The sequence below is a fragment of the Aotus nancymaae genome, unplaced genomic scaffold, assembly GCF_030222135.1.
Source record: "Aotus nancymaae isolate 86718 unplaced genomic scaffold, 86718_ANA_hifiasm-v0.15.2.pri h1tg000006l, whole genome shotgun sequence".
In the NCBI taxonomy this organism is placed as follows: domain Eukaryota; kingdom Metazoa; phylum Chordata; class Mammalia; order Primates; family Aotidae; genus Aotus; species Aotus nancymaae.
Genome location: NW_026988417.1, coordinates 74,023,658 through 74,051,527, shown reverse-complemented (window position 1 = coordinate 74,051,527; position 27,870 = coordinate 74,023,658). Strand labels below are relative to the sequence as shown.

Here is a 27,870-nt window from a genome sequence, read left to right as displayed (position 1 = left end):
TAAAGAAGGTTTTTGTTTTGGATTTTTCTGTTTCACATGTTCATGTGTGATTACCAGAAACAGTTATTGGTATTTTAATTTTAGTGAAATAGTTCTTGTTTGTATCACATATCTCCCTGAATTGCCTTATGATTTGCAAACAGCTTAATAATACATTTTATTTTAAAATGTATTATTTTATACAATGTATAAAATGCATTTTATTATTGATACCCTGCAAAATATTCATATTGCATAAATTTGCCAATCCAGTAATTGATTTGACACCTAGAACAGCACCAAAGATGTGTATCCAGAGTATTAAAGGGAAAATGATTTCTTTGCAGAGGCAGCTTTGATGAACCCACCTCCAAATTCTGCGTTGCTTGTGTGACAGAAGCATTTGATTACCTGCATCGACTAGGTATTATCTACAGAGACCTGAAACCAGAAAACTTAATTCTAGATGCTGAGGGTTACCTTAAATTGGTAAGACAAGTTTTCTCACTTACAGTCTCATATGAAATTTTTCCTCTGGCAAACGTTGTGTTATAGTTGCAATTTTCTTTATAATTTTGGTGCAGCTGTTGTTCTCTCTTTGGGGGATATGGCCTTTGAAATTTCGAGACAATACAGGGAGCAATGTTACATGTACATTATTTTTGACCTAAGAATTTATTTGTAACTCCCACTGAAGATTCACATAATAGATTGCCTTTAAAATTGTATTTTGTCAGTAGTTTTGTTTAATTTTTAGTAATTTTAACTATTTTTAAATTGATAATTGCTACACTTAGGGAGTGGCTATAAGGAATAAGAAAAGATGATAATATGATTTCTGCCCCAAGATATCAACTGTCTGTATAAAAAGACAAGATAAACATAGAGACGTTAGTACTTTTCTTGGAATCTTTGGAGGTGATTATAATGGGCCCCCAGGGTTTAACATCACAACCCTGGAGTACAGACTTCTTGAGGATAGAGACTTTCCTTGCTGTCCATCTTTGTAACTCACCAATCCCTAATATGAACTCCTTTGAACATCACACTAAAGAAAAAAATTACTATCCGTCACATAAACTGCTTTCAGTGAGAAACTGTAATAGACTGGATAGTCATAACTTGAGGGGAAAGCAAGGCACTTTGGACCTCAGGAAGGAGCCCCACTGGAATGGGGAACCCAAGCTTTTTCCTGAGTCCATTTTTACTTCAAGGATGTTAAACAATTTTTGAACTTAACATTTACAAAGACATTAAAAGTTTCTCATGTCAGAACTTGTATAAGAGGAAATAAAAATAGCTACCATTTAATGGGCAGTTACTATGTTTAAAGCTACTATGCTAAACCTTTTACGGTTAACTTATTGAACAATCTATAAGATAGGTTAGATAGATTTTATCATCCACATGTTATAGTTGTATAATTCATCCTTAGGAATTAAATGTATTGTGTGTAATTGCTAAGATATTGTTCTCCATGGTAAAAGAGTAAAATAGAAGCCCTTTCATGTGAAATCTGGCTAACTTCCAAGAAACATTCTTATTCATTCAAGCTTTATTTTATCCATGAAAGATAGCTTTGAGAACTGGTGAGTTACTAACACTAGACCCCAATCACTTCTGTTTTTCACAATTCCTTCCTTGGTTATGCCCTCTACATTGCTTTACAGAAATCCTTTGGAGTATTGTAAAGTAAAACCAACATGAGGGATACAGGCAATTCAGTAGCTCCATCTCTTTTTTCTCATAACTGATTTTCTTAAAAAGCTGTTTTTTAAAAAACATTTCCCATGTATAGGCATAGATGTCAATAAGTAACTGCTGTTATCATTCTGCTAATTCATTTGCCGATCAGCTAAACAAAGAATAAGAACAACATTTTTCAGTGATTAAAAAGTAAACATTGAATATTTCAATTTCTAGCTATATATTAAACTAGATATCTTGAAATCTTCTCACTACAAAATGTCTACTGGATGAAACATGAAAACAGTATGAAATATATGGCTGAGTTTATAAGACAGCATGAGAATTCCTCTGGGCTTTGAAAGCAAACTTGAGCAGTGGTATCTGGCAGAAGTCACACATTGAAGCTGCCATCCTATGTGCACCTAGCAATCCTAGGTGGTCTAGAGTTTTGATTTTAGTAGCTGTGCTCCTTGGGAACAGGGGACCAAGCTTTGGACCTATGTAATGTGAGTAGGTGAATCAGAGAATATTGCATGAAACTAGGAATCATACAGATTAAACTCTCACAGAAATAGAAAACAAGAAAAAATATCAAATTTATATTGACAGGTTACATGCAAAGAAACATGTTTTACTCATTTTTGGCTCTTGGTAGAGGAATAAAAACCTCTCCTCTAAGAATTCTTGGCCACAGATTGGTCTTAATGGAGGTTGGGTCCCCAGTTTTCAAGGATGGAAAAATCTAAGCAAGAATTTAAATGAAATGAATCTATGTTTGTGGCATGCCCAAGGTCCCAAGAATCAATGTATATTCCTTCTGGAAGATACTCTGAACTCAGGACACAAAGAACTACTGGATCTAAAGTTCTAGGGAATATAAGCCAACATTAAAAAAAAAAATGTATGAGGAAAAAAGCTATTATAAGCATTAGATTCCAGAAACAAAAAGAGGAGAAGGAGATACATAAGTGCCTCATTTATTGGAGTAATCAGATATAGACTGTAAAATGAATACATCTAATATGTTTTAAAACTAAGAGAGGGATAAAAAATGAGCAAGGATCAGACACTCAAAAAAGATCCAACAGGTTTGGAAGGAAACTAACAAATAGAGCATTTAAAAAGAAATTAAGAGTATAATGATTGAAATTATATATGCAATGAAAGCTTTTATTAATGGTGGAGTAGCTTGCATTGGACTATCCTCTTGATAAGAGTAATCGTAACTGAAGGCACTGAAAAGAAACAAAGAGTAGATATGCAAGCTTTGTATAAAGAAAACCATACTGAGTGAGATTCACATTAAAACAACTGTTATGCAGCTGTTCACTTCAGAACACTCTTCAATGTATAAGGAATGGGGAATAAGCCTTTAGTTAAAATTGCATCACCTCATGGTAAGATAGCATCTTTTATCAGGTCATGAACAAGGCAAGAATATCTGCTCTTACCTCTTTTATTTAACATTGTAATAGAGGTCTTAGCAAATTAAATAAACTAAGAAAGAAAAATGAAAGCCCTAAGATTATAAAGGAAGATGTTACCTGTGTTTATTTGCAGTTGTGAATTTTTATGTAGAAAAGTCTGAAAAATCTACCGAAGAGGTACTAGAAACAATAAGTTAAGCATGATTATAGGTAAAAAGTCAATATACAAATATAAATTCCAAATATAAATTCAACTTTTATATACTAGCAATAAAAATTCATAAATGAAATAAAATAACCTACATAACACCAAAAATTATAACAAAATTTTGAGTAAATTTAATATGTAAAAAAGTATTAGAACTCTACATTAAAACCCACAAAATATCACTGAGAAAAAATAACTAAATGGCAAGAAATACTATGTTCATGGATTAGATAATTTAATATTTGATAAGATAGTCTCCCAAAATTGATCTAATATTCAATGTTACTGCATTAAAAATTTGAGCAGCCATTTTTTTAAAAAATAGAGGCATTTATTATGAAATTTACATAGAAATGCAAAATTATTAGAAGGGTCAATAAACACTTTGAAAAAGAGCAAAACTTAAAAATGCATACTATCAATATCAAGACTATAAAGCTACAGTAATCAAGGCAGTGTGATATGGGTAGAGAAATAGACAAATAACTCATTCTAATAGAATAAAGTCCAAAATAAGCATGCACAGTCAGCAAAAAAATCTTTTCAAAAAGCATTGCTGAAACAATGGGATATCCATATGTGGAAATAAATTAACCTAAATCCCACCACAAACCATATACAAAAGTTAATTCTAGATGAATCTTAGACCTGTAAATCACCTAGACATAAACATAGGGTAATATTTTCACAATTTGAGGTAGGCCAGTATTTCTTATAATAAAAATAATATTAATCTTAAAAGAAAAAAAGACAAACTGGACTCCATCAAAGTTAAAGATTTGTGATCATCAAAATACACTTAAAAAAATGAATAGTCATACCATAAGCTGGATTAAAATATTTGCAATATATGTTTACCTGACAAAAGACTTGTATCTAGAATCTATAAAGAACTCTGATAAATCACTAATAAAAAGACAACTTTTAAATGATCAGCATCTTAAAAAACCACTTCACAGTGGATGGCAAGATGGGTGAATAGGAAGAGATCTGGTCTGCAGCTCCCAGTGAGATAAAGCCAGAAGGCAGGTGATTTCTGTACCTGGCTCATACCATTGGGACTGGTTAGACATGGGGTGCAGCCCATGGAGGGTGAGCAGAAGCCGGCTGGGGCATTGCCTCACCTAGGAAGCACAAGGGGTTAGGGAATGCCCTCCTGTAGCCAAGGAAAGCCATAATACACTTTTCCTATGGTCTTCGCAATGTACAGACCAGGAGATTCCCTCAGGTGCCTTCGCCACCAGGGCCTTGGGTTGCAAACACAAAACTGGGTGGCCATTTGGGCAGACAATGAGCTAGCTGCAGGAATTTTTTTTCATACCCCCTTGGAGCCTGGAACACTGGAAAGACAGAACCATTCAGTCCCTTGGAAGGGGGCTGAAGCCAGGGAGCCAAGTGGTCTAGCTCATTGGATCCCATCCTCACAGAGCCCAGCAAACTGAGATCCACTGGCTTGAAATTCTTGCTGTCATCACAGCAGTGTGAAGTTGACCTGGGATGCTGGAGCTTGGTGGGGGAGGGGCATCCACCATTACTGAGGCTTGAGTAGGCAGTTTTCCCCTCACAGTGTAAACAAAGCAGCCAGGAAGTTGGAACTGGGCAGAGCCCACCACAGCTCCGCAAAGCCTTGCCTCTCTAAATTCCTCCTCTCTGGGCAGGGCATCTCTGAAAGAAAGGCAGCAGCCCTAGTCAGGGGCTTATAGATAAAACTTGCATCTCCCTGGGACAGAGTGCCTGGGGGAAGGCCAGTGGTGGGTGCAGCTTCAGCAGACTTAAACATCCCTGCCTGGCAGCTCTGAATTGAGAAGCGGATCTCCCAGCACAGTGCTTGAGCTCTGCTAAGGGACAGACTGCCTCCTCAAGTGGGTCCCTGACCCGCATGCTTCCTGAGTGGGAGATACCTCCGAGCAGGGGTCGACAGACACCTCATCCAAGAGAGCTCCAGCTGGCATCTGGTGGGTGCCCTCTGGGACAAAGCTTACAGAGGAAGAGCAGGCAACAAACTTTGCTGTTCTGCAGCCTCTACTGGTGATACCCAAGCAAACAGGGCCTGGAATGGACCTCCAGCAAACTCCAGCAGACCTGCAGCAGAGGGGCCTGACTGTTAGAAGGAAAACTAACAAACAGAAAGGAATAGCATCAACATCAACAAAAAAGACATCCACACAAAAACTCCACAGGAAAGTCACCAACATCAAAGACGAAAGGTAGGTAAATCTGTGAAGTTGAGGAAAAACCAGCTCAAAAAGGCTGAAAATTCCCAAAATCAAAAAGCTTCTTCTCTTCCAAAGGATCACAACTCCTGAGCAGCAAGGGAACAAAACTGGATGGAGAGTGAATTTGAATTGACAGAAGTAGCCTTCAGAAGGTGGGTAATAACAAACTTAACAAACTTCTCTGAGCTAAAGGAGAATGTTCTTACCAATGCAAGGAATCTAAGAACCTTGAAAAAAGGTTAGAGGAATTGCTAACTAGAATAACCAGTTTAGATAAGAACATAAATGACCTGATGGAGCTGAAAAACAGCAGGAGAATTTTGTGAAGCATACACAAGTATCAATAGCCGAGTTGATCATGTAGAAGAAAGGATGTCAGAGATTAAAGATCAACTTAATGAAATAAAGCCTGAAGACAAGATTAGAGAAAAAAAATGAAAAGAAATGAACAAAGCCTCCAAGAAATCTGCAACTATGAGAAAAGATCAAACCTATGTTTGATTGGTGTACCTGAAAGTGATGGGGAGAATGGAACCAAGTTGGAAAACACTCTTTAGGATATTGTCCAGGAGGACTTCTTCAACCTAGCAAGACAGGCCAACATTCATATTCAGGAAACACAGAGGACACCACAAAGATACTTCTTGAGAAGAGCAACCCCAAGACACATAATTGTCAGATTCACCAAGGTTGAAATGAAGGGAAAAATGTTAAAGGAAGCCAGAGATAAAGGTCGGGTTACCCACAAAGGAAAGCCCATCAGACTACCAGTGGATCTCTCTGCAGAAACCCTACAAGCCAGAATAGAGTGAGGACCAATATTCAACATTCTTAAAGAAAAGAATTTTCAACCAGAATTTCATGTCCAGCCAAACTAAGCTTCATAAGCAAAGGAGAAATAAAATCCTTTACAGATAAGCAAATGCTGAGAGATTTTGTCACCACCAGGACTGCCCAACAAGAGCTTCTGAAGAAAGCACTAAATATGGAAAGGAAAAACTGGTACCAGTCACTGCAAAAATATACCAAATTGTAAAGACCATCGACACTATGAAGAAACTGCATCAACTAACGGGCAAAATAACCAGCTAGCATCACAATGACAGCATCAAATTCATACATAACAATATTAACCTTAAAGGTAAACAGACTAAATGCCCAAATTAAAAGGCACAGACTGGTAAACTGGATAAGGAGTCCAGACCCATCAGTATGCTGTATTCAAGACACCTTCTCATGTGCAAAGACACCTGCTCCTGAATGACTACTGGGTAAATAATGAAATTAAGGCAGAAATAAATAGGTTCTTGGAAACCAATGAGAACAAAGACACAATGTACCAGAATCTCTGGGATACTCCTAAGGCAGTGTTTAGAGGGAAATTTATAGCACTAAATGCCCACAGGAGAAAGTGGGAAAGATATAAAATCAACAACCTAACATCACAATAAAAAGAACTAGAGAAGCAAGAGCAAACAAACTCAAAAGCTAGCAGAAGACAAGAAATAACTAAGAATAGAGCAGAACTGAAGGAGACAGTGATACAACATCCCATTCAAAAAATTAATGAATCCTGGAACTGGTTTTTTGAAAGATTAACAAAATAGTTAGACCACTAGCCAGACTAATAAAGAAGAAAAGAGAAGAATCAAACGCACACAATAAAAAATGATAAAGGGGATATCACCACTGATCCCACAGAAATACAAACTACCATCAGAGAATATTATAAGCACCTCTATGCAAATAAACTAGAAAATCCTAGAAGGAATGGATAAATTCCTGGACCCGTACACCCTCCCAAGACAAACCAGGAAGAAGTCAAATCCCTGAATAGACCAATAAGAAGTTTTGAAATTGAGGCAGTAATTAATAGTCTACCAACCAAAAAAAGCCCAGGACCCGATGAATTCACAGGCGAATTCTGCCAGAGGTACAAAGATGAGCTGATACCATTTCTTCTGAAACTATTCCAAACAATAGAAATAGAGGGACTCCTCCCTAACTCATGTTATGAGGCCAGTACCATCCTGATATGAAAACCTGGCAGATACACAACAAAAACAAAATATTTTAGGCCAATATCCCTGATGAACATCAATGCAAAAATCCTCAATAAAATACTGGCAAGCTGAATCCAGCAGCACATCAAAACGCTTATGCACCATGATCAAGTTGGCTTCATTCCTGGGATGTAAGGCTGTTTCAACATAAGCAAATCAATAAACATAATCCATCACATAAACAGAACCAATGACAAAAATCACATGATTATCTCAATAGATGCAGAAAAAGCCTTTGATAAAATTCAACACCGCTTCATGCTAAAAACTCTCAATTAACTAGGTATTCATAGAACGTATCTCAAAATAATAAGAGCTATTTATGACAAGCCCACAGCAAATATCATACTGAATGGGCAAAAGTTGGAAGCATTCCTTTTGAAAACTGGCACAAGACAAGGATGCCCTCTCTTACTACTCCTATTCAACATAGAATTGGAAATTATGGCCGGGGCAATCAGGCAAGAGAAAGAAAGGGATTTAAATAGGAAGAGAAGAAGCCACATTGTCTTGGTTTGCAGATGACATGATTGTATATTTAGAAAACTCCATTGTCTTAGCCCAAAATCTCCTTAAGCTGATAAGCAACTTCAGCATAGTCTCAGGATACAAAATGAAAGTGCAAAAATCACAAGCATTCCTATACACCTGTAATAAACAAAGAGCCAAATCATGAGTGAACTTCCATTTACAACTGCTACAAAGGGAATAAAATACCTAGGAATAAAATACCTAGGAATACTTGGGGATGCAATGGGGATGTGAAAGACCTCTTCAAGGAGAACTACAAACCACTGCTCAAGGAAGTAAGAGAGGACGCAAACAAATGGAAAAACGTTCCATGCTCATGTATAAGAAGAATCAATATTGTGAAGATGGCCATACTGCCCAAAGTAATTTATAGATTCGATGCTATCCCCATCAAGCTACCATTGACTTTCTTCACAGAATTAGAAAAAACAACTTGAAATATGGAACCAAAAAAGCCTATATAGCCAATAGAATTCTAAGCAAAAAGAACAAAACTGGAGGCATCATGCTACCTGACTTCAAACTATACTACAGGGTACAGTAACCAAAACAGATATAGAGACCATTGGGACAGGACAGAGGCTTCAGAAATAACCCACACATCTACAACCATCTGATTTTTACAAACCTGACCACAACAAGTACTGGGGAAAGAATTCCCTATTTCATAAATGGTGTTGGGAAAACTGGCTAGCCATATGCAGAAAACTGAAACCAGACCCCTTCCTTACACCTTATACAAAAATTAACTCAAGATGGATTAAATGTTTAAACATAAGATCTAAAACCATAAAAACCCTAGAAGAAAACTTAGGCAATACCATTTAGAACATAGGCATGGGCAAAGATTTCATGACTAAACAGCAAAGGCAATGGCAACAAAAGATCCTAAACTAAAGAGCTTCTGCACAGCAAAAGAAACTATCAGTAGAGTGAGCAAGCAACCTACAGAATGGGAGAAACTTTTTGCAGTCTATCCATCTGACAAAGGGCTAATATCCAGAATCTGCAAAGAACTTAAACAAATTTACAAGAAAAAAATGACCCCATCAGAAAGTGGGTAAAGTATCTGAACAGACATTTCTCAGAAGAAGACATTTATGCAGGCAACGAACATATGAAAAAATACTCATCATCACTGGTCATTAGAGAAATGCAAATGAAAACCACAAGGAGATACCATCTCACGCTGATCATTAAAAGTCAGGCAGCATTAAAAGTCAGGCAACAACAGATGCTGGAGAGGATGTGGAGAAATAGGAATGCTTTTACACTGTTGGTGGGGATGTAAATTAGTTAAAAAATCAGTGTGGCGATTCCTCAAGGTTCTAGAAACAGAAATACCATTTGACCTAGAAATCCTATTATTGGGTATATACCCAAAAGATTATAAATCATTCTACTATAAAGAAACATGCACATATATGTTTATTGCAGCATTGTTCACAATAGCAAAGACTTGGATCCAACCCAAATGCCCATCAACGATAGACTAGGTAAAGAATATGTGGCACATATACTTCGTGGAGTACTATACAGCCCTAAAAAGGATGAGTTCATGTCCTTTGCAGGGACATGGATGAAGCTGGAAACCATCATTCTCAGCAAACTAACACAGGAACAGAAAACCAAACACCACATGTTCTCATTCATAAGTCAGAGTTGGACAATGAGAACTCATGGACACAGGTAGGGGGACATCACACACTGGGGCCTGTCAGGGAACAGAGGTCTAGGGAAAGGATAGCATTAGGAGAAATATCTAATGTAGATGATGGGTTGATGGGTGCAGCAAACCACTATGGCACGTTTATAGCTATGTAACAAATTTGCATGTTCTGCACATGTATCCCAGTACTTAAGTTATTATAATGATAATAATAAGACTTCACAAAAGAAACTATAGAAATGGTCACTAAGCCATGTCAGTAGCCATCAAGGAAACACAAATTAAAACCACATAGGTGCCATTTCATATCTACTTAAAAAGATTTATAATACTGAGTGTTGGTGAGGATGTTTCTCTACATTTCTGTTAGGAAAAGAAAATCCGATTCAAAGAATATCTAGTCAGTTTTTCATAGAGTGAAACATATACCTAGTCTGTGACAAGAAATTCCATTTTTTAAGTGTTTATTCAGGAAAACTGAAGTCATATTTTCAAATATCTTGGCCACAAGTTCTATAACAACTTTTTTCCTAATAGCCCCCAAATTGGAAACTGCCAAAATATCCATCATCAACTGAATGTATAAACATATAGTAGTGCACTCAGCAATGGAATGCTGCTCACCAATAAAAAGGAACAACATGAATGCATTTTTTAAATTGACAAGCAGAGGAAGCCACACACAGAAGAGAACTTTCTGCATGATTCCATGTATAAGAGTTCTAGAGCAGGTGGCAGACATCAATACAATGGTTATCTCTGGAAAAAACATTTGACTGGAAAGGAGCATGAGGGAATTCTTTTTTTTTTATTGCATTTTAGGTTTTGGGGTACATGTGAAAAACATGCAAGATTGTTGCATAGGTGCATACATGGCAGTGTGATTTGCTGCCTTCCTCCCCTTCACCTATATCTCGCATTTCTCCCCATGCTATCTCTCCCCAACTCCCCACCCCCCGCTGTCCCCCCACTCACCCCCAACAGACCCCAGTGTATAGTGCTCCCCTCCCTGTGTCCATGTGTTCCCATTGTTCAACACCCATCTATGAGTGAGAACATGCAATGTTTGATTTTGTGTTCTTGTGTCAGTTTGCTGAGAATGATGGTTTCCAGGTTCATCCATGTCCTACAAAGGACGCGAACTCATCGTTTTTGATGGCTGCATAATATTCCATGGTGTATATGTGCCACATTTTTCCTGTCCAGTTTATCATCGATGGGCATTTGGGTTGGTTCCAGGTCTTTGCTATTGTAAACTGTGCTGCAGTGAACATTCGTGTGCATGTGTCCTTATAGTAGAACGATTTATAATCCTTTGGATATATACCCAGTAATGGGATTGCTGGGTCAAATGGAATTTCTATTTCTAGGTCCTTGAGGAATCGCCACACTGTCTTCCACAATGGTTGAACTAATTTACACTCCCACCAACAGTGTAAAAGTGTTCCTATTTCTCCACATCCTCTCCAGCATCTGTTGTCTCCAGATTTTTTAATGATCGCCATTCTAACTGGCGTGAGATGGTATCTCAGTGTAGTTTTGATTTGCATTATGAGGGAATTCTTACATCTTGACAGTACAGTGGCTGCGGCTACATCAGTATAATATGCATTAAAATTCAATGAACAGTACACTAAAAATCAATAAATTTTATTGCTTATAAATCAGTTTTAAAAACTGTAGCATAAAGGTTAAATAGCAGATGATTGACCCAAAAAAGAACACAATCTGTGAACTGAAAGATAAATTTAAGTAATTTACATAGAATAGAGACATGAAAACATGGAACACAAGAACAAGAAATGAAAAGAGTTGGAGAACAGAGTGGCAAAATCATATAGAGAATGAGGGAAAAGCAATATTTAAGAAATAAAAGCTGAAATTTTTTCAGAAATTAAAAAAGATGCCAATCATCAAGTAAAGGGACCCTAACAAATCTAAACTGGGATAAACAAGTTCCTATTTTACCTAACAAATCACTCCAAAATATAATGGCTTGAAACAACAATAATCATTTATGGTCTCAGGTTTCTGTGAGTAGGGAATTTGGAAGTGATTTTGCTTGAGATCTCTCAGGAAGTTATAGTCAGGTGGTGTCGGGGGCTGCAGTCACTGGGAGGCTCACGGACCCATTAGACTAGAGGAATCGAATCCAAGGCAACTCCCTCATGTGCTGCAAGCTGATGCTGGCTATTAATTGGGTGCCTTAATTCTTCTCCAGGTGGGCCTCTTCCTGGGACTGGTTGAATGTTCTCAGGACATGGCAGCTGGCTTCCCTCAGAGTGAGTCATTCAAGACACAATGAAAAAGCTACAAAGCTTTTGGAAGACCTGCTCTTGAAAGTCACACAATAGCACTTCCAATGTATTCTTTTGACTACACAGGGCCTGCCCTTATTCCTTGTGGGTTGAGGCAGGTCAGAGTACCAAAAGGATATCATGGATGTTCGCTCTTGTAGTAGTGAAAGTACAAAACAAAAACAAAGATAAAGTCTTAAAAGCTATCCCAAGGAGAAAGATAGTATACATATAAAGGAATAAAAATTATGCTTTTAGTTGACATCTGAACAGCAACAATAGAAGCTAAAATACAGTAGAATTTAAAGTTCTGAAAAAAAGTAAATGAAAAACTTGCATTATATGTCCAGGAAAACTGTCTTTCAGGAAAGGTTAAATAAAGACATTTTCAGAAAAAGATAAAGGGTGTTTACTTCTAAATACAAAGGATATGCTAAAGGGAGAAAAAAAATATCCCTAATGAAGGATCTGATATGCCACAAAAAGTGGTGACCATAAATAAATAGTAAACATATTAACTTGTTAAAAATTATGGCATAAAGTAATAATTGTCATTCCCATATATAGTATTAAAATTTAAAATAATGTGAAGTAACTGAACATGCAAACTGAGAGTAGGTATAATTGGAATTAAAATAAAGAAGTTTTTTTATTGCATTTTAGGTTTTGGGGTACATGTGAAGAACATGCAAGAGGAATTTTTTTTGAGAAAGTGTTATTTTTAAAAAAGCTGCAAAAAAGAAACAAAATCTAAAAAATAATCAAAGAGAAAGCATAAATTAAGAAAATAGAAAAGAAATACAGTATATGCAAATGGATTTTACTTAACTCTCCATGTAAAAAACAATTGTCAAATACATTTAAAAAATAAAAATCACCTATGTGATGTTTACAAGAGATATGATTAAAATATGAGGATGCACACAGGTTGGAATTAAAAGGTGGAATTCCTGGAGATAAGTGGGGTTACCACATGATCATGAAAGACCAATTTCACCAAAGTAATATAAAAATCATAATCTTTTATTAACCTAATGAAATGCTTCAAAAATAAAAATAAAAGAAACTCGGCAGATAAGGACATAAGAGCAATTGCATAATTTTAATATATGGTCCTCAGAAATTGGTAGAACATTTAGATCCCAAATCACTAAAGCTTTAGAGGATGTATACAACACAAATAATACACTTCATCTAATGGGCTTGTATAATATTGTTCCCTATAGGTGGAGAATACACATTAACAAAATGTGATCATATACTGGGACATTAAGCAAGTTTCATCAAATAGAAAAGATGGGAACTGATTGGGTTGGCAGCCCAGCAAAGCTGTTTTAGCTGAGGTTCTTGAGCGGACTACAGTGGGATGGAGGCTGGAAAGGGTGGACCGGGGTGGGGTGTCCCCTGTAGCAGTACAACAGGACTTCCATCTGGGTGATGGACACTGTGGGCAGTCCAGTTTTGGATACAGTGTCTTATAAGAGTGACTTTGGTCTCATTCTACAAATTCTATTAATTGGCATTTTTATCCTACTTCATTAATTCTTGGCAATATCTGTGAGAGGTCAGATACCTAAGGAAGGCAAGTAAGGGAAAGTTTGCTTGTCTGTTTGTTTTTCAGCAGAGGAAAAACCAGGGAAATCCCAGAAAAAAAGACCTAAATAAGAGGAGAAAAGTCTGGAGTTTGGAAGTGTGTCTTGGAAGCCTGTAATGGTGTGTCCTTTCATAATAATTACAGATGATGAGTTTGTGCTGAGAGATTAAGACCTCATTCTACTCTTATTCCTTAGTCATGATTGAGATTGTCAGCCTGATTTTTTCTCAAATGAATCTCCCCTGGGTTCAAGCTGTTTTTATCAGAAAACACATTGAGTGGAAATTAAAGAACTAAAGGATCATGAAAACTCTCACATCATTATACCTTACCTGCGCATCACAGAATTTCCTATATCTTACTTCACTTTTCAGGCCAAGAAGAACTGATGAAGGCAATAGTGGTTAAGAACCTTTCTTCTGGTTGTAGTGAATGAATCAATAACAATATTAAGGTGTAGGGCAATACTTAAAGAATTTAAAGGAAAACCCACTTTGTTTGCAACCTATGTAGCATTTACATAATATCTAGCCTTTTTGCAATTCTTCAGGAGAAAACTTGGTTTTACTCTAACAAATAATAATCCAATAAATCTCAGCTGCTGCTCATCAGTAAATGTCCTATATGAGTGTATTGTTGACTCATGTGAAGTAATACACCTCAACTAAAATTCAGAGCCTGCCTACATGCTTTTTCACAGGATGTGTTAACAGAGCAATTTAATCTTATACAGAGTATAAGAAAATATAATACAATACATATTAAATGTTGATATCATTGCCTGACTCTTGATCACCTATCTACCTCTCTATGCTGATAGCCCTGTAATGGCAAACTATGCTAGGGTGTCTACTGCTGAACTTAGCATGTAGTTTAGCATATAGGAATGAATGAAACCAAAAGTTATTTGAAAAGATCAACAAAAGCAGTAAGTCTCTGTCCAGATTAACTAAGAAAAAAGAGAGAAAGAGTGAAGACATAAATTACTAATATCAGAAATGAAAGCAGGCACATGGATTTCATAGATTTCATGGATATGGATTCTACATATTCCATGGATATTAAAATGATAAGAATAATATGAACAGCTCTGTCTACAAATTTGATAATCTAGATGAAATGGACTAATTCCTTGAAAGACACAATCTGTCAAAAGTCACACAAGAGGAATAGACAATTCAAACAGGCCTATATCTCTTAAAGAAGTTAAATCAGTAATTAATAACCTTCTGGAGCACAAAGAACCAGGCTCAGATAGGTTTAGTGGTGAATTCCAGCCAACATTTAAGGAAAAAATAATACTGATTCTCTACCATGTCTTTCAGAAGATAAAGCAGAGGGAATACTCCGTAACTGATTCTATGAGGCCATCATTACTTTAATACCAAAAGCAGACATAGACATTCTAGGAAAAGAAAACTAGAGTCCAGTATCTCCCATGAACATAGATGCAGAAGCTTCCAGGAAAATATTAACAAATAGAATATGTATAAGAAAGATTATATACCACAACCAAATAAAATTTATTCTAGGTATTCAAGACTGGTTCAATATTTGAAAATCAGTGAATGCAATCCATTACATCAGCAGGTTGAAAAAAAAGAGAAGAATCAAATTATTATATCAATAAATGCAGAAAAGCCATTTGACAAAATCCAATACTCATCCATAATAAAAACTGTTAGTAAACCATTAACAGAGCAGAACTTTGTCAACATGATAAGAATATCTACAAAAAGCCTACAGCTCACATCATCATACTTAATGATGAGAAACTAGAAACTTTTCCACTAAGATCACAAACAAGGCAAGGATGTTTCCTCTTACCAATCCTTTCCAATATCACACTGGAAGTCCTAGTTAATGCAGCAAGACAAGGAAATACAGGGTACAAGGATTTGGAAGGAAGAAATAAAAGTCCTTGCTCACAGATGATGGTGATTGTCTATGTAGAAAATCTTAAAGAATCAACAACAAAACATCTCATGGAACTAAAAGGCGCTTATAGCAAGGTTGCAGGATACAAGGCTAACATGCAAAAATCAATCACTTTTCTATATACTAGAAATGAACAAGCAGAATTTGAAATTAAAAACACTATACCATTTACATTAGTACTCACACAAAAAAATAAGTTTAAATATAACAAAATATATGTAAGATCTATGTGAAGAAAACAGCAAAAATTTGATGAAAGAAATAAAAAAAACTAAAATAAATGGGGAGTATTCCATGTTTATGAATTGAAAGACTCAGTATTGTTAAAAGAAGAACTTCAGTCAAATTAAATTTAAAAGAATTAAATTGATCAATGAATGATTGATGAATCGGGCAGCCCCAGAATCACAGCAGATTCAGGGAGTCTCCAGGGGTACCTCATGGTCAGAAAAGGTTTTTAGACAAAAAAAGGAAAGTGACATACGGAAATCAGAAGTAAGATATACAGCTGGGGATTGGTTATAGGTTGGTGTTTTCCTTATTTGAACACTGTTTGAACACTCAGCAGTGTATGAGTGGTTGAAGTATGGCTTCTGGGCCATACTTCATACAATGGCCAAGACTCAGCCATTGTTACAGGTGCATACTCCAAAGTTAGGTTTTCAATCTTGTCTACCTATTTGGTTCGGTTGCAGTTTGTCCACGAGGACTCAAATATAGAAGTATGGAGTCCTTCTCAGGCCATATTTAGTTTGCTTTGACAGTATCCTTAATATGTCAGTTCTTCCCAACTTGATCTATTAATTCCATTTAATTTCAATCAAACTCTCAGCAAGTTATTTTGTGTATAGTGAGAAACTAATTCTAAAGTTTATATGTGGAAGTAAGAGACCTAGAGTAGCTAATATAATATTGAAGGAGAACAAAGTTGGAGGACTAACACTTCCCAATGTCAAGACATACTATAGAGCTACCATACTGAAGACAGTGTGGAATTGACAGAAGGAAAGACAGATCAATGGAACAGAATATAGAGCCCAGAAATAGATTCATGGAAACATAGTCAATTGATGTTTGACAGATAAGAAAAGGCAATACATGGAGCAAAGATAGTCTTTTCAACAAATACTGCTGGAACAATTATACATCCAGATGCAAAAAAGGTAAATCTAGATACAGAACATGTATGCTTCATGAAAATTAACTCAAAATGGATCAAAGACCTAAATGTATAATGAAAAACTATAAAACTTTTAGAAGATAACATAGGAGGAAATCTAGAGGACTTTGAATATGGCAATTACTTTTCAGATTCAACACCAAAGGCATGATCCATGAGAGAAATAATTGATAAACTGGACTTTATTACAATCAAAAGCTTCTTGGCTGGGTCCAGTGGCACAGATCTGTAATCCTAGCACTTTGAGAAGCCAAGATGGGTGGACCACTTGAGCTCAGGAGTTTGAGAACAGCCTGAGCAACATAGTGAAACCCCATCTCTACAAAAAACACAATAAAGTAGTGGGCATGGTGGCTCACACCTGTAGTTTCAGCTACTTGGTAGGCTGAGGTAGGAGGATTGCCTGAGCCCAGGAAGAGGAGGCTGCATTGAGCAGAGATCATGCCACTGCACTCCAGCCTGGGTGACAGAGTGAGACCCTGTCTCAAAACAAATAAAAAAACAAACAAACAAAACAAACTAACACTTCTGCTCTGTGAAAGACTGTTTAGAGGATGAGAAGACAAGCCACTGGCTGGGAGAAAATATTTGTAAAAAACATACTTGATAAAGGATTGTTATAAAAATATATAAAGAATGCTTTAAATTGTAAGAAAGCAAACGACATGATTAAACAATGGGCAAAAGACTGGAAGAGACCCCTCATCACAGAAGATATACAGGTCTCAAATAAGCACATGAAACATATTCAAAATTGTTAAGTCTTTAGGGAATTGCAAATTAAAGCAATGAGATACCACTCCACACCTATTAAAGTGGCTAAATTCTAGAACACTGGCAACACCAAATGTTGATGGGAATACCAATGGTACAGCCACTTTGACAGGCAGTTTGAAGGATTCTTGCATAACTAAACATACCTTTACCATGTGATCCAACAGTCATGTTTCTTGATATTCATGGAAAGCAGTTGAAAATTTCTGTTTACACAAAAATCTATACACAGAAGTTTATAGCAGCTTTAATCATAACTGCCAAAACTTGGAAGCAGCCACAATATCCTTCAGTAGGTGAATGGATAAACAGTGCTAAATCCAACCAATGGAGTATTTTTCAGTGCTAAAAAGAAATGAGTTATCAAGCCATGAAAAGACATGGAAAAACGAAATGTATATTATTAAGTGAAGGAAGCCAATCTAAAAAACGGTTACATACTTTATTATTCCAACTAAATTACATTTTGTAAAAGGCAAAACTATTGGAGATAGCAAAAGATTAGTGGTTGCTGGGGTTTGGGGCAGGGGAGAAGAAATGAATAGGCTGGACACAGAGGAGTTTTAGGACAGTGAAAATACTCTGTATGATACTGTAACGGTGGAAACATGTCATTATACATTTGTCCAAATCCATAAAATATGCAAAACCAAGAGTGAATTCTTATGTAACAGGTGGACTTCGGGTGTTTATGATGTGTCAATATAGGTTCATCAGTTGTAACAAGTGTTTCACTCTGGTGAGGGATGTTGATAATGGGAAAACTGTTTACATATGGGAGCAGGAATTACACAGGAAATCTCTGGATCATTCCATTTTACCGATTGCTCTAAAAAAATGAGGTCTTAAAATTTTTTTAAAAATGTTATTAAATTGCCACTTTACCAGATTAAATGAGAAAAACAATTATATAACTACCTTAATGGATGCTGAGAAAATGTTAACATATTTCTACATTCAGTTATGAAAAAATATCTTAGCAAACTGTGAAGAAAAATAATTTTATTAATCTAATGAACGATATTGTACACAACTTAGGGCAAACACTGTACATAATTGCGAAGCATTAGAAGTGTACCATTGACTCTCAAAAGTCAGTGGTATAAGCACTTCTATTCACTATTTTACGGGACATCCCAATGCAGCAAACTATGAATAAAATTGAAAGATGGATTGGAAAGTGAACAATAAAACCTTCCAGGTGATATGATTAAATCTATGCAAATCCAGAATATAACAAGAGGCTGGGCACAGTGCCTGTAATCCCAGCACTTCGAGACACCGAGGTGGGAGGATTGCTTGAGTTCAGGAGTTTGAGACCAGCCTGGGCAATGTGACCCCATATTTACAAAAAATATAAAATTTGCTGGGTGTAGTGGTGTGCACCTGTAGTTTTGCTTACTTGGGAGGCTGAGGTGGGAGGATTGCTTGAGCTCAGGAGGTTGAGGTTGAGGTTGCAGTGAGCCAAAATCATGCCACTGCCCTCCAGCCTGGGTGACACATTGAAACCCTGTCTCAAAAAAAAAAAAAAAAAAAAAGGAAAGAAAAGAAAAGTAACAACAGGGTAAATAAATAACATACAGAATGGGACAAAATTTTTGCAAACTAGGCATCTGACAAAAGTCTAATATCCAGAATCTGTAAGAAATTTAAACAAATTTACAAGAAAAAACAAACAACCCCATTCAAAAATTGACAAGGGGTGTGAACAGACATTTCTCAAGACATACATGTGGCCAACAAGCATATGAAAAAAAAATGCTCAACATCACTAGTCATTGGAGAAGTGCAAATAAAAACCACAGTAAGATACTATCTCACACCAGTCATAATGGCTAACATTACAAAATCAAAAAATAACAGATACTGGAAAGGTTGCAGAGAAAAGTGAGCACTTACACTGCTGAAGGAATTGTAAATTAGTTCAGTTATTGTGGAAAGCAGTGTGGTGATTTCTCAGAACTTAAAATTACCCATGCAACCCAACAGTCTCATTATTGGGTATATGCCCAAAGGTATATAAATCATTCTACTATAAAGACATATGCACACATTTGTTCATTACAGCACTATTCACAATAACAAAAACATGGAATCAACCTAAATCACCATCAACAGTAAAGAAAATGTTGTACATATACAACAAGAAATACTACACTGCCATAAAAAATAATGAAATCATGTCCTCTGCAGTAACATGGTTGGAGCTGGAGACAGTTATTCTAAGAGAACTAACACAGGAACAGAAAACCAAATATTGCATGTTCTCACTTATTAGTGGGAGCTAAACACTGAGTACATATGGACACAAAGAAGGAATAATAGACATCAGGACCTACTTAAGGGTGGAAGATAGCAGGAGGGAGAGGATCAAAAAGCTACCTATCGGATACTATGCTTATCACCTGGGTGAACCCCCGTGACACACAATTTACTTATATAACAAACCTGCACGTATACCCATGGAACTAAAATAAAAGTTAGAAAAAAACAAGAATCAAGTAGAGAGTTTAGTCTGGTTATGGGTGTAAGATTAATAATACAGTAACTTAGTGTATTTTTAAATACCAGAAACATAGTTGATACATAGGAATAAAAATGCCATTTACAAAAAGCATGATAATATGTATCTAGAGCTAACTCTAATAAAAGTGTATAAAAGCTTTATTGAGAAACATAAAGAAGTATGGAAAGATGTTTAAAAGACTTAAATTAATAGGTAATATGGCTTTTTCTCTCTTCTGGGTACAGAGCTAGACAATACATCTCAGCCTTCTTTCTGGTTAGTTTTGACCTTGTGGCATAGTTACAGATAATGAAATGTGAGCAAAAGTGATGTTCACCACTATCAGACCTGAACTATAAAAATTGTTTGCAGCTGATCTTTATGCGTTCTTTCTGGCTTGTTAAAGAACATAGCCAGTTGGAAGCTGACAGAGCCCTAAGATGGAAGAAACCTGCATTTCTGAATCACTCCTTAGCTACAGATTAAATAAACTTCCAATGGAAATTCTAGCAGAGCTTTTTGTGAAACTTGGCAAGCTGATTCTAAAACTTATGTAGAATAACCAAGGGCCAAAAATAGCCAAGACATTTCTGATGATAAACAAGGAGAACAGTGTGGGAATAAATTCCTCCCTTAGATATGATAACTAATTATAATGCTGTAGCTCAAACTAATTATTAGTGTAGGAAAGGCAAGTTAAAACCACAGTGATTTTATACTCACAGGTGGCAAAAACTAAAAAGTTTATATTACTAAATGATGGTGAAAATGTAGAGCAGTCAGAACTCTTCAACAAAGGGGTGGCAATATCGTGCAATCTCTGGAAAATAATTTGGCAATATCTAGTAAAGTTGAAGAAGCCACGTCTTTGACCCAGCATTTTTACTCTTGTGTACATTTCTACTACATAACTTAGAAAGTTATGTTAATAGAATCATTTTTGCAATAATATACAATTGGAAATAACACACATGTCCGTCAACAGCAAAATGGACAAAAAATCATGCTGTGTTAATCCAATGGTGTTATAATACAGCAGTAAAAATAAATGGACCATATACAGTCTGGATTAAATTGACAAATATAATTTTTCAGTAAAAAAGACTATTTGCCCAAGATCAAATAGGTTAAGATTTACCTAAAATTAAACAAAAAATAAAAAATATAAATATAGAAGGATATTAGATTTGTAGCTAAATTAGAAATCAGTGCAAACAGATGATGAACACAGAAGTCAGGGTAGTGGGATCTTTGGGCAATGAGCAAGAGGGTACTGTGGGAGGAACACAGAGGCTTCTGTGGTTGGTTCTGTGTAGTCATTAAACTGGTGGTATGTGTAGGGGTGTTTTTATTCTCATGCTTTATAACTTGTTTATATGTCATTTTATATGTATCAATTATTTTCTAAATCGAAAATTAAAAATAATCACTAACTTGAACTATATTTTTATTGCCACACCATTATTAGCCAGATCATTATTAGCTATACTTGACAGTTAAGCTTTTCCTACCAATGTGCTTAACACATGCTGTGGCTTCTCACTTTAACACCTTCTACTTCCTTATCAATTTATATAATAAGAAGCGCCCCTTTGAAACCTGGTTCAAATTTTACTACAGAAAAGTATCCATGAGCTTGCTAAACCTCATTATGTCTTACTGAAACTGACATTAATGATTATCTCTTCATTCATTTTTTTTTCACCAAACACAGGTTGAACATCTGTGTTGCAAATGCTGTAGAGGTACAAAATGTATAGGATGAATTGCCTTTTCAAAGGAGCTAGATTTATTCACAACTTGACACTGCTGCCATCAGGGATGTAATTAGGAATATAAAAAGTGTTGCAGAACCTTATAGGAGAAAGGAATTGGTTCTGTAAATTCAAGTAAGACTTCAAAGAAATGGTGGCATATGAGATGAGCCTCAGAAAATATTTCCAGTTTGTCCTTAGGTATGCAAGAGTTCCCTTCATCTCGCCCACCTTCTACTAAATACTCTTAGGTATTTCAGCTGAATTTGTACACCAAACATAAAGAATGGGCCATTACTTGGAAAGACTCATTCATCCCGTATCTTAGCCTCTTTCACTTTCACTTCCACTCAATTGAAACCATCCATTGTTGCCTCTTTTAGTGGATGGATGTTAGTAGCAGAAAGACATTACATCAACTTTGGTTGTTGGTGGACAGGATAAACAGATTTCATTTTACCCTTGTGTAGACTTGGATAAAGGAAGTACACTAAAAATGCCACGTAAATATTTTTTTGGAATGATATGTCACCATGAGTCATCTGGTTTAATTACACTGGTCATTTTGTGTCCATTTTTATGTGGCCAAGAGAACCAATGTCTGACAAATTTACTGACCTAGAGAGCAACTTCTGGGAAAGAGTTCATATTTATTGGATACCAGTTCCAGCAAGCCACAATGCAATTTTTTCTATTTCTGAATGATGCAATCATCACTGCAGATTTAGAATCATTTTAAAACCTTCTAGTTTATTAAAATCTTTGGAGATGATGGTTTCAGCACGATGTAAGCCGTCATTAATAATGAGAATTTAATAGAGACAAGGTCAAACCTGTGTACTGCTCCCTCAGGTATTCTTGAAACCTCTACTAGTTTTGCTAGTAGAGTTTGAAAAAAAAGTGGGGAGTGTCTATTTTCTTGTCTCCTAGATAGATCCCTTTAAAATATGTCAGACCATGCCACACCCCTTTTGTTAATCTTACTGTGATTTCTTAGAAAAGAAAAAAAATCTGAAGTTGTTTCTGTGGTTTACAAACCCACAGTGCTCTCACTCTTGCCTCTCTTCCTCTCATCCATTTTTGCCCAGCCATGCTGGTCTTCTTGCCAGTTCTTGAACCTACCATGCATGATTCCATCTCAGGCCTTTGCATAGTTCTTCTTGTTACCAGCATGACTGCTGTTTAGATACTTACAGAGCTCTCTTTCTTATTTCACTGAGATTTCTACTCAAATCTGCTCAAATGCTACCTCCTCAGTGAGTCTTTTTGGTATATAGTGATACTTGATAAATATTCATTGAATGAATACAGAAACTTAACCTTTCTGTTGTCTAGAAGAGCTGGGGTGAAAAAAAAGACTGAGACTTTCTGGTGGTATCCGTGGTGGTACAAGACAGGCATAGCATGATTTTTATAGAAAATACACAGAATGTGATGTGGAAGATTTGGGGCCTTCTGTATTAGGCACATGTTTTGGATCGGTCTGAGTGTCAGTTTCCTCTGACAAAATGAATTAGATCAAAGTTGATATGATCAAAGGAGATAAAGAAAGTGATACATTTACATAAATCTTAAAATTTTAATGTAAGTATTGCCATCTCTTTGGGCCAATATTCAAATACTGCAAAAGCTAAACCAGCAATTTCAATGGAAATACACCGCTTTCAGAGCTAGAGAAATTCTCCTAAATAGCTAGTAAGCTTCCAGTGATCGTTACGAGGAAAACTTAAATGTAATTTTAAAAAATGAGTCAAAAGCCTGTTATAAACCAACAAAATAGAATATTTTCATATATGTTTGCATACAAATGCAGTTATAAACATCACTTTCTTGCCTTTTGAATTTTGGTCTTTATAAAATTAGCTAGGATTTTCATATTGATTCTTTCTCTGGGGAGTATGTTGCTGTGCTAATCTCAGCTGGTTACAAATTTTAATTTTGTAATATCCCCAGCCACCTAGTAGATATAATCACTGTGAGTCATTCTGTGCGGATGAAAAATCAACAAATGCCCACTTAAAATTAGATTGTTTAAGTTTCTTTTTTTTTCCAGTAGGAAAATCCTTGCTGTTGTATGATAAATACTAAAAGTAACCAGTAAAATGGTAAATTTCTAAGGGGCTTATTTAAGGTAAATTAAGATTTTAAATATCAATATTTGAATAAATAGGGGCTGGATTTTATAGTTCACTGACTCGTATTTTTTTAGGTGAGGGCTTATTTTGATATGTGAACCTTGTTTGTTTATCTTTTAGCCAAGATTGTTGCTGTATTATTGAGAAGGTCTATGTGAAATGTGCACGTTGAAGCCCAGGAACAATTTGTGTGACTGTTTATTTGAGGAAAGTGGAGGACAGTTTTATTAAAATAATATCTGTACATGTTGGAGATGAAAAGTATGTGCTAAATACCCCTGTGAAAGGAAACCAACGGTTTGTTTTGCAGGGAAGGATTTCAGTCATATACACTGCCTCGATTCAATGAGGGGCCCTTCTGTAGCTCCCTTTTCTTTTTTTCTGTCTATTCTGTGCATGGAGTTCTTTGAATAGGGCCTCAGAGAAGAGGAAAAGTCTATTTTGCCAAGACGGAAGAGGATGGCACTGATTCATTACCCTGGGAGAGTTCCTAATCCTCAGTCAGGGCTAAGCTTGGATGTCACCTCCTAATAACATCTTCCCGAACCATCATCTCCCTAATGTTCTCGACATACATGTTTTTTGCCCTCTGAGTTTATACTTTGTTTAATTATATCACATGACATGACATAATATTAATCATGTATGTGTACATTTTGCTAACATACTGAATGTTTGAGTTAACTCTGTATCTGTAAGCCTAGCACAAAGCCTGACCTTGACTGGGTGCGAAATGTATGTTTTCAGAATAAATAAGTTAATGTAGATGCTGCCCATCCCTTGCCTTCCTGAGAGAGGCAAAAAGTATATAGAGCCCAGACAAAGTTGGCGTGAGATTACCCTGGCTTTGCTTTGGACTGCCAAAATGTGTAGGGTGCAGACATTGCATATAATGGTTTTTAAAGACTGCCCAGAATTTTAAGCCCCTCTTCTCAGCAGTAATACATTTCTCAAACTCTTGATTTTGTTATTGTTTTTACATTCATGATGGAGCTTTACTTACACAGGTGTCCATCACTTCTTCCTTGTCTCTTCTTCCCAAAGAATACCACCGTTGAATTGAACATGTGTTTAGTCCTGCTTGCCCTGAGCTTCAAAGGTGTTGTTATGGCTCCCCTTTGCTAAGCCATTCCTCTTATCCTCTGGGGTCCTGGGCAGAGGGGTGTGTGCATGGAACAGTCCCCAGTGCAACTAGATACACATCTGACCCTGCAAAGGAATACATGAGATGGTTTCTCTCTCTCTCTCTCTCTCTCTCTCTCTCTCTCTGTGTGTGTGTGTGTGTGTGTATGTGTGTAAAAGGAAGGGTTGAGTGTAGAAAACAGATTTCAGAGGTAAGATGGAGACTTAAAGATGAGCTTCAGTTATATGGTTTCTATAAAATTTCTTTGCTGTTCTTTACCAGGTTGACTTTGGATTCGCAAAGAAAATAGGGTCTGGACAGAAAACATGGACATTCTGTGGGACTCCAGAATATGTAGCTCCTGAAGTCATTCTCAACAAAGGACATGACTTCAGTGTGGATTTCTGGTCACTTGGAATTCTAGTGTATGAACTCCTAACGGGCAAGTATGTACCTTCAAGTTTTGTGCAGCCACCTCTTCCGAGAAATGCAAAAATAACGTTACTAATGATAAAGTGTATATACTTTAAGAGCATAACATTTTGAAAATGTTTTTGATTACATATGATACCTTTTTCTCATGACATTGTTTCACATACAGTGAACTTGCTGGTTTATAACACGAAGATTCAAGAAGGCAAAGGAAAGAAATACAGAATTGCTGTGGTTTACCTAGCATGGCAAGACTTACTACTGTAGAGAACGAATTAAGTATGAAGGCTTTAATAATTCAGCATAAGAATAAGAGAAGGGATGAAAGTTGTGGGCTATGTTATTTCCTCTTTTTTGTGTAAGGGAGAAAACAGCAATCTTAGTTTAGTTAAATCCATTGATCAATTAAACTAAATTTATCCATCTTCCCAACATATCATTAACCAGAAATGCTAGAACAAAGCCCCATTTCAGGATTTAAATTTTAATCCTCTTGTCAGCTGCTTTCTAGAGGTGCTAATGAACAAAGACAAGACACTGCAGGGGTTTTAGCAGTGAAAATTGAATTGTCATTCCCAAAAAGATTAAAGGACTGTATTAATGAATCCAGGATCTCAAATATTTAACGTCTATACACACATTACACACCTACGCACACACACATACACAGGCTATATGTGATATTACCTCACATTTGTAAAGTACTTTACATTTTACAAAGCCCTTACATGTATATTATAGAGTTTAGTTTTCATAAACTTGTGTGGAAGATAAGTTAGGAATTTTTATTATGATTATTTTATGACTTAAATTTTATAGATTAGAAAACCAGGTGAGAGAGCTACCTGTCCAAGATCAATAACGTGATACTAAGTCTTCTGACTAAATGTGACGCACTTTCCTTCGATATGCGTTTATGATATAATGCATGGGCATACACACAGATGATTCAAGGAAGTTTTCTTTCTGGTTTTCTAGCTCCATTTCTGAGTAACTGATTTTATCATCCTTATAATTTTTTATCACCAAATAATCTCAGTCTTAATTTCAGAGAGCATTTACATCTGGAATGTTTTAAGAAATACTAGAATGAGTCTAGTGGTGAGGATACAAGTCTTTTTTTTAGTGTACTTTAGGTTCTGGGGTACTTGTGCATAGGTACATACATGGCAAGGTGGTTTGCTGCCTCCATGCCCCCATCACCTATATCTGGCATTTCTCCCCATGTTATCTCTCCTCAACCTTCCCACCCCCTGCTATCCCTCTCCTAGCCCCCCACAACAGACCCCAGTGTGTGATGCTTCCCTCCCTGTGACCATGGTTTTTCATTGTTCAACACCCACCTATGAGTGAGAACATGTAGTGTTTGATTTTCTGTTCTTGTGTCAGTTTGCTGAGAATTATGGTTTCCAGATTCATCCGTATCCCTACAAAGGACACAAACTCATCATTTTTATGGCTGCATAGTATTCCATGTGTATATATGCCACATTTTCCTTGTCCAGTCTATCATCAGTGGGCACTTGGGTTGGTTCCAGGTCTTTGTTACTGTAAACAGTGCCACAGTGAACATATATGTGCATGTGTCTTTATAATAGAATGATTTATAATCCTTTGGGTATATACCCAGTAATTTCTATTTTTAGATCCTTGAGGAATCACCACACTGTCTTCCACAATGGCTGAACTAATTTACACTCCCACCAACAGTATAAAAGTGTTCCCATTTCTCCAGATCCTCTCCAGCATCTGTTGTCTCCAGATTTTTTATCATAACCACATTGAGATGCTGTCTCATGCCAGTTAGAATGGTGATCATTAAAAAATCTGAAGGATACAAGTCTTAACACATACTTTACGAAAATACTTTCATAGAATCTTCTTGAACTTTTTACATTACAAATTTCAGTGTTAGACTATTTGTGGCTACATTTTACAACTTTGTCCACATGCATTGAGCAAACAAATATGAAAGATCATTTTATATTGTCTGTAATCATTTTCAAATATTCATTGCTTATGATTCTGAAGGAAGGAAGAGAAAATATCCAGAGTCATTCAGAGAAAAGTTGTTTAAGGGCTTGGGCACAACGAATTCTATTTCAAAAATTTTGTTTCTTCCTCTCTGGGAAATTTGTCAGCTGCATTTGTAAGAGATACATGATGTTTCCTGTAGTTAATTAGATATATATATCATTTTTCACCAGCTGGAGTAACGTGTTAGAAGGAGTAGGCCATAAAGAAGTTGAGAAATTGTTTTGTCCTGTTTGTTGAGACACGGGCTTACTCTGTCACCCAGGCTGCAATGCAGTGGTGTGGTCACTGGTCACTGCAGCCTTCACCTTTTGGGCTTAA

The 27,870-nt window shown here is 36.3% G+C and overlaps 1 protein-coding gene across 1 annotated transcript in view; it reads left to right on the top strand.

Moving 5' to 3' along the window:
• PRKG2 (protein kinase cGMP-dependent 2) overlaps positions 1–27,870 on the top strand; it is a 113,382-nt gene that overhangs the window by 67,438 nt on the left and 18,074 nt on the right. Inside the window, exons 14-15 of the mRNA XM_021669634.2 lie at positions 327–468; positions 25,366–25,529. Coding sequence (XP_021525309.1) covers positions 327–468; positions 25,366–25,529 — 306 coding nt within the window. The remainder of the gene's footprint in view (positions 1–326; positions 469–25,365; positions 25,530–27,870) is intronic.